This window comes from Meriones unguiculatus (assembly GCF_030254825.1).
Source record: "Meriones unguiculatus strain TT.TT164.6M chromosome 13 unlocalized genomic scaffold, Bangor_MerUng_6.1 Chr13_unordered_Scaffold_40, whole genome shotgun sequence".
Classification (NCBI taxonomy): Eukaryota; Metazoa; Chordata; class Mammalia; order Rodentia; family Muridae; genus Meriones; species Meriones unguiculatus.
This window is the reverse complement of record NW_026843649.1, coordinates 2,446,287-2,459,362: the sequence shown is the minus strand read 5'-3', so window position 1 is coordinate 2,459,362 and position 13,076 is coordinate 2,446,287. Positions and strand designations below refer to the sequence as shown.

Below are 13,076 nucleotides of genomic sequence, written 5' to 3'. Positions count from 1 at the left end.
CTTGCCAATTGTGCCAAAGGCTCTCAAAGCTAGACCCTTGATTTATCTAAATTCTGGCATATGATTTAAATGCTTTATTGACAAAGTAATAAAATTAGTGAAGTTGTATGTAGATAAAGCTATATAACTTCCTTAAGCCACAAATCAAAGAATAAATACTTCCATCCCTTCATTTGCCCAGAAGTAAAACTAACTGTGAAAGAGAGCCACACCAGATAAACAAGTCCTGTAAATTTTAGCCATCCATTCACATGAAACAAAGAGCAAGTTGCTCAGGAAAATATAAATACTTTATCTAAATGTCTTATCTTATACTAGTAAAACTTTAAATACTATACATGAGTCTTCCATGGACACATACAAAAGATACCTTTTAATTTAAATTATTGCTTTTATGAAAAATGTTATAACTGTAAACCATGCTTTAAAACATTAACAAAAGGGTTCAATGTGCAAACTCTCTTCAAAGAACAACTTGGAGTTTGTGGAAGGAATAATATGAGGTGATATATAAATGAGAGGGGAGATCCTTCAATAGAGAGAAAATAAATTTAACTAAAATGGACTTTTTAATGACAAAATAATACCGTAGGTGATGATAACAGCGTGTAGAATACAAAGGTAGAGCATAAATTAAATGAGGTTTGGAAATGGAACAGAAGATTAATTTGGGAAGTGACTAAGAATTTGAAGTATGAGAGAAGAATAAAGAGAAAAAATAAATTATTTCTGGAAATACCTGTCTTCTGGAGCAGAGCTCCTAGGAAATGATGCAAAATCATCTAGTTAGGATGGAATCATCATAACCAGCAACTTTTTATAGGTTAATATTTTGTGTGTATGAGTGTTTACCTGCACATTTGCATGTATAACTAACACACATGTGCACTTTCAAATGATGCCAGAGTAGGGCATCAGAACCCTAGGAACTGGGGTGACAATTAGTTTTTAGCTACCACATGGGTGCTGGAAACTGACCTCAGGTTCTTTGCAAGAATAGCAAATGCTCTTTACCACTGAGCCATCTCATTAGTCCCAGAAATTGTATTTTGACATATTGATTCTCAACTTGGCATAACATGGGAAATCAGAGATGAGCTTTTAAAGCCACACTCTGGGTGAAATGTTGTATGACCAGGCATCATGAGTTTCTGTTTTAATTTTTTAGACTGCGTGTCACATGGCCCATGCTGGCTTCATATTAACTAAGTGGTCTAGGATTCTTTGAATTTCTGATCCTCTAGCCTCTAGTTCAGAGATTAGAGGTAAACAATACCACTTCTAGTTCTTGTAGTTCTGCCAACTGAGGAACATCTATAGAATCCATATATGAGTTTTAAATATCCTCATTGATTCTTATGATCAGTCAGTGGTTGAGAGGACTGTGAGAATAGGACTTCTGTGAGATCTAGAAAAAGAGTTAACCACTCAACAAACACTGAAAATGTGACCATTGCAACTCCTGGTGACACATAACATACCCGATTTCAAATGGACATGATTAGAAGTTCAATAAAATGCATATAATTTGGTTACATTTGTCTGCACTGAGTCTTCATAATGCTACAGCTGCATTATATACAGGTATAGAATAAAAGGCCTCTTAACTAATTCTTGAAGAGAAATAGCTCATTTGGCCAGAAAAAAATTTTAAACCCCAAACAAAAATATTCATTTTTATACATAAAACCTCAGTTCGAAAAATGTCTCCTGTAAAACTTCATTTATACAGATAATTTTCTCTCTCACCTGTGTTTCCTTACAAGGCTGGAAGGAAAAGTTCTGAAGGACTTTAGTGAGAGCAAGTTTCATATTCATGAGTGCAAACCTTATGCCAATGCAGTTTCTGGGTCCATATCCAAAGGGCAGGTATAGATAAGAATCAATGCTGCCCTTGTTCTCCTTGCTAAACCTGGAGACACAGCAGTAGGTGACAAGTTAATGAAGAATAAAATCATAAGGACTACCTATGTGAAATTGCCTTTCAACATCTATCCAGCAGCATACAGATAGTTTGGGTTAGATTCGTTGAAGTTCTTCTTATAGGTATTTGGCCTAGAGGATTGTACACTAAAGGTCTTTTCCATTCCCCTTGCCTTTTCAGGGTCCCCATATGATTGAGATGAGACAAATGCTATTTGAAATAAATGAATCATTATGTTTCACTAGTGTAATCATGGTGATATGGCTAGATGTAAGAACCATTTTCTGATTATAGTGGCAATCCATTTTCAAGAGGAAATTAATGTCTGGTATTGTAAATCTGGCTAGTGGGGTCACACGTACTATAGGAGAGCTTACTACTATTGCTTTGCTAAGCATATATGGTATCGGACTGCCTTCTAAATATTTATGTTTAGACAAAAAAATAGGGTTTATCTCAGCCTTGGTCAGTTTGCAGTGGGAGTCAGTTAACCTAGAATTTCATGACTGGTCAAAGTGCTGAGAATAAGTGATGGTGGGGTGCTCAACCTCCTCCAAGCCTCAGGAAACATCACAGAAATGGGGCAGCAAGAACTTGAGAGCCATGATATGAAATGGATGTTGTGAAATACTATCTTCTGAACATGGCATGGCATTGCACGCATGAACAAACATGTAACTACACAAGACTCTCAACACTCCACATGAGAAAGGGAGTTCATGAGACTCCACCTCCCTAAGAAGCTACTGCCAATTAATAGATGCTAGAGGAGGAAGAAGCGTATCTTCAATAGTGTAGCCACTGGTGAGTAGCCCATTCTCCAGTAAACAACGGCTATACTTATATTTATTCAAGAAACCCTAATTAAACTTATAGTCACAAAAAAAACTAAAAGACATAAAAGCAGGAGAATTGTTGAGGACAAACAGGGATTCAACATGAGTCGGAGAGAGAAGTGGCAAGATAATGTGATGTGAAAATGAGCAAAATACATTATACATTCACACAATTCTCAAAAATTATGAAAGAGAGAGAAAATTTAAAAAGGGAAATACTCCTCTAAAGAATAAAAATTCATTCAATATAATGGCATGTTCCAAGTCTGAAAAGCACATAACATTTAGACTGAAAATAAAGTGGGTTCCTGCCTCACACTTAAGTTGCTCATTTACTACTTAAAGAATGAAGAAAAAACATTCTGTATTTAAGTTGTCATATTGTCTTCCCAACTCATGCCCCCTCTCCTCTCTTTCTTCCCTTTCTCTGCCACTCTCGTAACAGAATGAAGATGGATACAAAAATCATAATTAGACCATCTTTCTACAAGAGACACCATAGCATGAACAGACCAACATAATTCAGGTTTGGTTTTCGCTCTTGGGATTTTGGTACCTTTCAGGGTAGAATTTCTCAGGCTCTGGCCAGTGCTGTGGGTCATGTTGAAGAGCATAAGATGGTATCATCACTATCGACCCTTTGGGAATAAACACACCATCGATTTCAACATCTTTTTTACAGACCCTCTCAAGTCTATTAGCAATTGGGTATAATCTGAGGGTTTCATTCAACACCATGTCCAGGTACTCCATCTCCATCACACTATCATAGCTGGGAGATGCCTGAGAAGAAAGAAAAAGATTTGTGCTAAGATTTTCGAAAACTTTCAACTCCATCTGCTTTGTACTGGTGAGTTCTCTGTAGTGAAGCACAGCATCTTGGAGCATCTTCATTAGCACGACACATTTTAAATGGTTTTAAAACTTGTTTTGTTTGTTTGTATGTTTTAATCATTTTTATTAATTACAGTTTATTCACTTTGTATTCCCCTTGTACCTCCCTCCTTCCTCCCTTCCCAATCCCACCCTCCCTCTTCCCTGCCCATGTCCCTCTCCCAGTCTACTGAAAAGGGAGGTCCTCCTTCCCTTCCCTTTGATCCTAGTCTATCAGGTCTCATCAGGCCTGTAAGTCCATGGCCTGCTAAGGCTGTTCCCTCCTCAGGGAAGAGGTCATCAAAGAGCAGGCCAATCAGTTCATGTCAGAGACAGTCCATGTCCCCATTACTATGGAGACCACTTGGATACTGAACTGCCATAAGCCACCTCTGTGCAGGCGTTCCAGGCCATATCCATGAGTGGTCCTTGGCTGGAGTATCAGTTTCAGAAAAGACCTCTGTGCCCAGACTTTTAGGATCTGTCACTGTCCTTGTGGAGCTCCTGTCCTCCCCCACTTCTATCATAAGATTCCCTGCACTCTGCCCAAACATTGGCTATGAGTCTCAACATCTGTCTCAATACCTTGCAAGATAGAGCCTTTCAGAGGTGTGTGTACATGTTTTGCTACATATGTGTTGTACCTCACGTGGGATAATTGCCCACAGAAGCAAAACAGGGCATCAGATGCCCCATGAATAAGCTTCAACAGAGTTGACAGCTGCCATGTGGGCACTGGGACTCAAATATGGATAGAACCTCTGTAAGAGCAGCCAGTGCTCTTAACCATTGTGCCACCTCCCCAGCCCCTTACACAGCAGTTTGTATAACTATCACGTGAGGCTGGGAGGATGTCTCAAGTAGTGAAATGTCGGCTACACAAGCCTGGGGACCTGGGTTCAGACACACATCATTCATAAAGACAGATGCAGTGGCAGATATCTACAGTATTAGCAGTTGGGGGACAGAGGATCATTGGTGTTCATTGTCCAGATACCCTAGCCAATCAACAAACTGCAGGTTTAGTGAGCGAGCCTGTCTCAAAAATATATGTTGGAGAATAATTTAGACAAATACACACACACACACACACACACACACACACACACAGAATTGAATGTGATGAGAAGCTGTTTTTGATGATCTTTCCTCTTTCCCTTCCTACTCCAAGCACCAACCAGTCACCTTGTTGGGCAGAACGCTGTCGATCTCCTCCTGCAGTTTCTTCTGTATATCAGGGTGAGTGGCCAGTGAATGCAAGATGAAGGAAAGTGTAGTGCTGGTGGTATCATAGCCAGCAAAAATAAAGATAATTGACTGTGCCATGATCTCCATGTCAGACAGGGCTAGAGGTAAAAAAAAAAAGATATCTCATGTAAGTCATGTCAATATGGACTATCACAGATGGAATGAGGAAAACCTAATGAGGCTTTGGTTTTCTTAGAGAGAAATATGGAGAAGCTGTTTGGTCACCCTGAACCTGTTATCATTATGACATCCGAGTGACACATCCAGAGATGAGGGAGATCACTTCAGCCAGGTTGTCCCAAGGTGTGTGCTATGTTACTCATGGTCACCATTGGGCAACTTCGAGATATGGGATTTCTGAGACTCATAACCAAACTTTGGGCAGAGAGCAGGGAATCGTATGAAAGAAGGGGGAGATGGTAAGACCTGGAGAGGACAGGATTTCAACCAGGAGAACCATAGAACCAAAATATCAGGGCACACGGGTCATTTCTGAGACTTATAATCCAATCAAGAACCATTCATGGATATAACCTAGAACCCCTGGTCAGATGTAGCCTATGGCAGCTCAGTATCCAAGTGGGTACTCTAGTAAGGGGAACAGGGACATTCTCCAACATGAACTCAGTGATAGACTCTTTGAACACTCCCTCCTGAGGTGGGAGCCTCCTTGTCAGGCCACAGAGGAGGACAATGTAGCCAGTCCTGATGAGACCTTATAGACTAGGGTCAGATGGAAGGAGAGGAGGTCCTCCCCTATCAGTAGAATTGGATAGGGGCATGGGAGGAGATGAGGGGGGAAAGGTAGAATTGTGAGGGAATGAGGGAGGAGTTACAACTGGGATACATAGTGAATAAACTATAATTAATATAAAAAATAAAAATTTAATTTAAAAAAGGGATTTCTTATTTTTACGATTTAATTTTATTTCATTTGTGTGTATCTTTGTGTGTGTTTATGTAGAAAGATGGATGCCACATAGGTGTCAGGGGTATGCCCATGGAAGTGCGAAAAGGCCATCTGATCCCTTAGAGAAGGAGTTATAGAAGGTTGTGCGCTGTCAGAGGTAGGAACAGAAAACTGATCTCCAGTCCTCTTCTTGATCTTAAGATTTTTTTTTTACTAATATTTATGTGTGTGCACACACATGTGTACAAGTGTCTATGTAGGCCAGAAGATGGCATTGGAGACCATAGAGTTAGATTTACAGGTAGTTGTAAACCTACTGACATGAATTCTCTGATTCTGTTGTTGGTAAATTCTTTTTCCCAAATAGTATAAGCCCTTGCTTCTATATTGAAATGGGACTATAAGCCTGTTCTTTTTTTAAATGAATATCTATTTTAGAAATCAAAATGAACCAGAAGGGTTGAGGATATATAGCTCAGTAGATGGACTGCTGTGGAGTCATTCCCCAGAACATGCTTAAAGGTCATGCATTCTCAGGCATATTATGAACTTGAGGTCAACCTCTCCTTCAAACAGGGCCATGTAAAACTCTGTTTCTAAAAAAAGATGAAGTACAAAAGAAGTTAGCATTAGCTGATCACATGAAAGGGTTTCAAGTGGACAAACTGGAAAGAATTTATACAAAAAAAGAAACAGTGACTTTGAAAAGTATATATATATATATATGTATGTATATATATGTATATATATATAAAAGTATATATATATGTGTGTATATATATATATATAACAAGTGTCATTTTGCCACCATGAAAGTAATGATAGTTTTAAATTTGAAAAGAAACATAGATGGAAAATTACAGAGATCGCTCAGTAGGTAAGAGCACTTGTTACACAAGCTTGAGAACATGAGTTTGAATATTCTGTCCCCATGTGAAAACCCAGGTGTGGCAGTACACCACTGTCACCCCAATGCTGTGTATCATTGGGACCTGCTGGCTGCCAGCTTAGATCTAGGTTTAATAAGAGGAAATAAAGCAAAGAGAGATTAGGAGAGATGTTTGGTGCCTTCTCTGTTTTCTGCATACACTACTTGGGTTTTGCACATGTGCACCTACTCGTGAACACACATACATACACCACACAAAAAAGATAAAAAAAATATATAGGTAGTTTTTAAGTGTGTCAAAGAATGGAGAGAAGCAGCGTGTTTGTACAAAGAGGCTTTCCTTGGAAGCTACTTATTCATCAGGCAAAGGAAAAGTCAATATCTACCATAGATTAAGGTATAGAACACATTCATACTAGGGGTTCCCAGAATGCATCAGCACTGTTTGGGTACATGCCTCCTGTCTGGATGTTTAGACTCAGATGTCTAGGCAGAGTTTCAAGTCAGTGTGTGGGAAAAGACAGAAACAACACCTATAGTCTCCTGGATAACACAAAGGCATCTGAGGTCTTCCATTGTGACTACCCTTCACGTTTGGAACAGTTATGCTGGTGCGCTTTCAAAAAATTTCATGAAGATGGTAGCCATGTCTGCCTTTCAGCAACTTGACAGAAATATTCCTCTATCTACAGAAGCCTCCTTGCATATTTTCTGAGCAGCATGCCCACTTCCTGAGAGCTTCCCTGTGCATAGACCAGGTAGTCCTTGGTTACCTTTGTGAGACTCTGTGTCTTTGGAATTCTTGTGAGCATTCATTATCAGCTGGAGAAAATCCACTTGGTGCTGGAAGCAGAAAGAGTATTTACAAATGTAGAAGGTCAACTGATGAGGTAAGAGATGGATCAGGAGTGCAGAAGCTTTATTCTCTCCTTTCTGAGTATGTGACTCCCTTACACTCACAAGCATAGATAGTGTCACTTGAGTCATCAAAGACCAAACTCACAAGTGACTAAACCAGGAAGCAATCCAGCCACCATATCAACTACTTTTACAATAAATTACAAATAGATGCAGTTTTAAACAGTGGATTTTATTCTTTGCAAATGCTTTTGAATGACAGGAAAATAATCATTTTTATTTGTTATTAGAGAACTTCACACATGTGCACCATTCTTTTTTTTCCATCCAATTCCTTCTATATCCTATGTAACATTTCTCCCTTCCTTAATAACCCACTGAGTTCAACTAGTGCTGCCCATATGTGCAGGGCTGTGGACATCCACTGCTACATGGGAATCCTTCCAGTGCCCACAGCCTCCATCCACAGCTATTAACTGCCAATAGTCACTCAGCAAGGGGCAGAACTAGGAGAGCTCCTCTCTGATATATGTTAGAGTTTTATGGTCTTGATCTTGTGCAGGTCTTGCACTGTGACTATTTCTTTTAATTTTTCAATTCTTATGCCTGGCACTCTAGTTCTCATTCAAATTGCTATTCCTGGCTTATTCTCAATCAAAAATTTAAAACTCGAACTGCTCCTGCCCTAGAAAATATAAATATTCTCTGTCTTTGTCTACTCGAGCCTCCTCTATCTACCTTTACTGACAGATGAAGGGAAATACACAACTCACATGTTCACAGCCCAACATGTTTTCAAACCGTGGACCTCTCATGAGACCACCACTTTTTACCTTCTTGTTTGAATCCAGGCGGGTTTCCTTCATTTTGTACAAAAATTTTTTGAAAAATGCTAAGGAATCCTTTGAGAACATGGAGATATTTAACATCTCATATATTGGGGTGAGGAATGGAAAGAGTACTGGAAAGAAAAAAAAATAAGTTTTAATGGACATGCAAGGTTCATCTAGAGAAATCAAAACACAATCCAAATAAGTCAGTGTCTCAGCCAGAAGCTGTTATCCCCCTAATCTTGCTCTCATACTGTGACTGTGCTCACTTTGTGTCACTTTCACACTGCTTCTTCTGCACTTTGCAGCAGCCAGAACTGCAACTCTGACTCTTGTATTGAACTCTGTTCCTGTAGTCCTTGTATAACCAGAGAGAAAAGATGGGGGCTTTTGAGATGGTTCAACAGATAAAGGATCCTGCAGACAAGTGTGAAAATCTCAGCTTGATCCCTAGATCCTACACTGTGGAAGGACACAACCACAAGCAAGGTGAACATGTATAGACACACACAAACACACACACACAAGGACAGCTGATGATACACAGAGAAATCCTATCTCAAGAAAAAAAAGACAAGCTCAAAAACAGGTGACCACAACACAGAAAGAAAGAAAATCACGTAATGTTTCTCATTTCCCAGTTCTATACTATAATGAATAAACGTAAATATGTAAACAGGTGTAAGTGTGGATATCATATAATACTTAAAAGGAGACCAAGAGGATGATAGTAAGTGGAGAGGAAGGATGGAATGTAGGCAAAAGGACACATGAGCTGTATATGGAAATGTAATTAACAAGGAAAAGCATTAAAGCCCTAAATCAAGCAACATGTTAAATGGACCCAGAATATACATACATACACACACACACATATATATGTACATAAAGATACATATACATAAACACACACACAAAACACACACAAACACACACACATATACATATTATATATATATATATCTCCACTGTACATTGGCTGGAGACATGCCCCAGCAGTTAGCCTACTTTTGAAGAGAACCCAGGCTTCATTCCCAGCCTCCACATGGCTACTTTCTAAGGAGAAGGAGGTGGGTGAATGAGAAGAAGGATTATGTGAAAAGACAGAGACAGCAAGGAGAGATGGGGGCTATAATAAAAATGTAAAATGAATACATAAATAAAACTTTAAAAATAAAATATTTCCACACAAAAATTTTAAAAATAGGGTTACCTTTTATCTAAGCAATGATGATTCTTAATATATACCATGAAACATAAAAAAGTAACTATATCCTTCTATGCATATGTTAATAGCAATAAAATTCATGGCAAACATGTGAAACTAACTTCATGTTTGTCAATAGATACAGAGCATTTTTTGCTCATGGGTACAGCAGGTAGTGATGTTTGTTTCATTTACTATTGTGCTATATAAAAGATGCCTGCCACAGAGACCACAATCTATGATCCCATTGACGTGAAGTGCCAAGGATATGTAAATATACAGAAAGTGAACAGGTGTTGCTTAGGTCGATGTGGCTTAGGTCTAGGTGAAGAATGATGGTCAAAAGAGCCAACACAGCTAGAACAATGTACTATACAGTCCTCATTGGCAAGGAGCCATGTGGTCCTTCAGTCAATGCAGATTTCCAAGTGATCAAAGTACACAGAATCAGTGACTGCTGAGTGCTCACCCCCAAATGGAGTAACTGTATCAACACCCCACCCTTCAAGGCTCAAGGAACATCCTGAAAGAAGGTGTGGAAAGAAAGAGCCAGCAATGGGGCATCTGCAGTGCCATATCCCAGGCATGGCATGGTCCACTCATGGACTGAACACCTGCATAAGATGAGGCCAATAATACTGTCCCATCCTAGCAGGCTGTGACTGAGTGCACTTGGTTACCAAAACACAGAAAGGGACATGAAATAAGGAGGAAAGCATGTTGGTGTGTCTGAGGAAAGTGGGAGGGAAGAGTTATGGGTGGGTCTAATCAGGATATGTTGTATTCCTATATGACACAGTCAAAGAATAAATAAAATGATTCTAAAACAAAGCCAGGAATTCTGGTGCACACTATAGTCCTCAGGAGGTAGAAGCAGGAAGATCACTATGAGTTCAAAGCCAGTCTGGTCTACACAGCAATTTCCAGGCCAGCTAGAGATACACAGTAAGACCCTGTCTCAAGATAAAATAAAGTTATAAAACAAACATAATGGGCTACATGTCTTTGAATGCACTAAAAACATTGAACTGTGCCTTTAAGAAAACTAATTACATGGCAACTAAACTACATTCCAGTAGAGAAGCTAGTTTTTGGGGAAGTGTGAAAGAGAAAGGCAGAAGTGACAAATGCAGCCACAGACAAGACTAATGGAGCAAAAGACAGAACTTTCTACATACCTACTGACAAGAACAATGGATCAAAAAAATCAAATCTTAAGAGATTCTTGGCTTTCTCCACAAAAGGATCATTTGGGTTGTTGAGGGAATCAACGTTCACTCCAAATGATGTGCTGGTGACCACATCCATGTTGTAGGCCCCAAACACTCTGAGGAGGCAGAGACATGGGAATTTAAGACAAGCAGCATGAAGCCTGAAATGGTTCATAGTTTTGGGACAAGAGAAACAAAGCCACCTCAGTATTGACCAAGTGCCTTCCCATCCTGCCCACCATCTACCCTTGTGGCTTTCAGACCATCATGATTCTTCTTTTCAAACTGTGTATTTATCTAATATATATATTAGATACATATAATATACACATACATGTAATCTATGTATAGTATCTAAAGGTAGAGTATATGCAGCTAGGCCATGTGAGATACACAAGGAAAAAGACTCTCTGATGAAGTTATCCTCCCAGATAACCTCCCAGAACCACCTTGGATGCACCACCACTAACTCTTTAATAGGGACAGGCTTGCCTTTCTCTGCCTCTCCTCTCAAGTATTTTACCAAAATATCTCCATACTGTTCAATAATGGGGAACATCTGAGCACAAAGCACAAAAGCATCCATAGTTAGGTTTGGAGAGTCAGGTCACACAAAGATTTCAATCATAAGTCCTTTCAGTCACCTCTTTGAGTTTTCCACTGGTGAAGGTGGGAGACAGCAAGGCTCGGATTCTCTTCCACTCGTCATCCTCAGAGAAGAAGACAGCTTTTTTCATAATCCCCACTGGGCCAAAATTCTACAGTCAAAAAAAAAATGGTTTTGTGTAAGTATGGAACTCACCATGGTTGCAAAAGTACTGAGCAGATAGCACCATATTACAATTTGTTACACTGCTTACTGTTATACTGTTTACTATGGACTGAACTGAATGTTGGATGCAAAAGAAAAAAAAGTTTAAAATTTCAGCACTTCCTCACAGCCTATAAGAAATCCAGAGCTCACCAGGTAACCTGTTGTGGTTTCAAGCCTGTATATCCCAGGATTCTTTTAAACGCAAATCTCTCTATAAATTTAAATTAGGTCCAATGTTAGGGAAAAAATAGGAGCAATAAGGAGCATGTGCCTCAGAGTTGTGAAGATGGCAAATGGCTTGGACACAGAAAGAAAGTGAACTTTGCATCACAGAGGTTCTCCAGTTCTGTCTTTATAACATAAACAGTGTGTGTGTGTGTGTGTGTGTGTGTGTGTGTGCACATGTAAGTGCTGGTGTACCTGCCCATGTGTGGTCCTGTGAAGACCAGAGGTCTGTGATCTTCCTCTATAATTCTCTACAGCACTTTTCTCAGGCAGGGTCTGTCACTGAATCTTGAAGGTTCTGGTTTGGTTGGAATAAGGTGACAAGCAAGCCCTTAGGATCTACCTGTTCCTATGCACAGTTCTGGATTCACACTTGCATGCTGCTCTGCCTTTTATGTGTATACTGGGGATCCACACTCAGGCCCTTTTCCCATTGATGGTGCCAGTAACACTTAAAAGATTTGATGTATGAGTTTTTAACAATTTGTTTTACTATTTTATGCATGCATGTATGTATGTATGTGTGTGAGTGTGTGTGTGAGTGCATGTACATGTGTGTAGTGTATTCAGAGGACAGAGGAAGGATTTGGATCTGGTAAAGCTGGCAATACAGTTGGTTGTGAGCTGCTGGATATGTAGACAACCAAGCTCCCATCCTCATTCAGAGCTTTCAGCAACTAAAACATCACTCTAGCTTCTGGATGGTTTGATTGATGGATCAGTTGTTTTTGTTTAGAAATAATGCTATAGAAATCCCTTTGCCTTAATTCTTTATACAGTGATAAAGAGACAAAAAGAAAATTTTCCCTAATAGGACCTTTCTTCTATCTTTCATATTTATATATATTTTTAATTTTTTATTTAACTTTTATTAATTACACTTTATTCATTTTGTATCCCCCCATGTGCCCCTCCCTCCTCCCCTCCCAGCCCCCCTCCCCCCCTTTCTGCATGCATGCCCCTCCCCAAGTCTACTGATAGTGGAGGTCCTCCTCTCCTTCTTTCTGATCTTAGTCTATCAGTTCTCATCAGAAGTGGCTGCATTGTCAGGGTTCTAGGTTATCTCCATGAATAGTCCTTGGTTGGAGTATGAGTCTCTGTGAAGTTCCCTGTGTTCAAATTTTCTTGTTCTGTTGCTCTCCTTGTGGAGTTCCTGGTATCTCCAGCTCTTACTATTTCCCACTTCTTACATAAAATTCCATTCACACTGCCCGACGGTTGGCCATCAGGCTCAGCATCTGCTTTGACAGT

General features: G+C 39.6%; 2 protein-coding genes and 1 long non-coding RNA gene across 3 annotated transcripts in view; 1 reads left to right on the top strand and 2 right to left on the bottom strand.

The window, feature by feature from the left end:
* LOC132651119 (zinc finger protein 431-like) overlaps nucleotides 1-13,076 on the top strand; it is a gene marked incomplete at its 5' end in the record, with an annotated part of 217,798 nt that overhangs the window by 78,351 nt on the left and 126,371 nt on the right. The window lies entirely within an intron of this gene.
* LOC132651170 (uncharacterized) overlaps nucleotides 1-13,076 on the bottom strand; it is a 74,151-nt gene that overhangs the window by 27,425 nt on the left and 33,650 nt on the right. The gene's annotated exons all lie outside the window — the stretch shown is intronic.
* The window catches only part of LOC132651158 (cytochrome P450 3A1-like), a 32,021-nt gene that overhangs the window by 6,028 nt on the left and 12,917 nt on the right, over nucleotides 1-13,076 (bottom strand). Inside the window, exons 5-12 of the mRNA XM_060376437.1 lie at nucleotides 11,431-11,544; nucleotides 11,257-11,345; nucleotides 10,754-10,902; nucleotides 8,372-8,499; nucleotides 7,454-7,523; nucleotides 4,819-4,979; nucleotides 3,317-3,543; nucleotides 1,750-1,912 (exon numbers count right to left, since the gene is read on the bottom strand). Coding sequence (XP_060232420.1) covers nucleotides 1,750-1,912; nucleotides 3,317-3,543; nucleotides 4,819-4,979; nucleotides 7,454-7,523; nucleotides 8,372-8,499; nucleotides 10,754-10,902; nucleotides 11,257-11,345; nucleotides 11,431-11,544 — 1,101 coding nt within the window. The remainder of the gene's footprint in view (nucleotides 1-1,749; nucleotides 1,913-3,316; nucleotides 3,544-4,818; nucleotides 4,980-7,453; nucleotides 7,524-8,371; nucleotides 8,500-10,753; nucleotides 10,903-11,256; nucleotides 11,346-11,430; nucleotides 11,545-13,076) is intronic.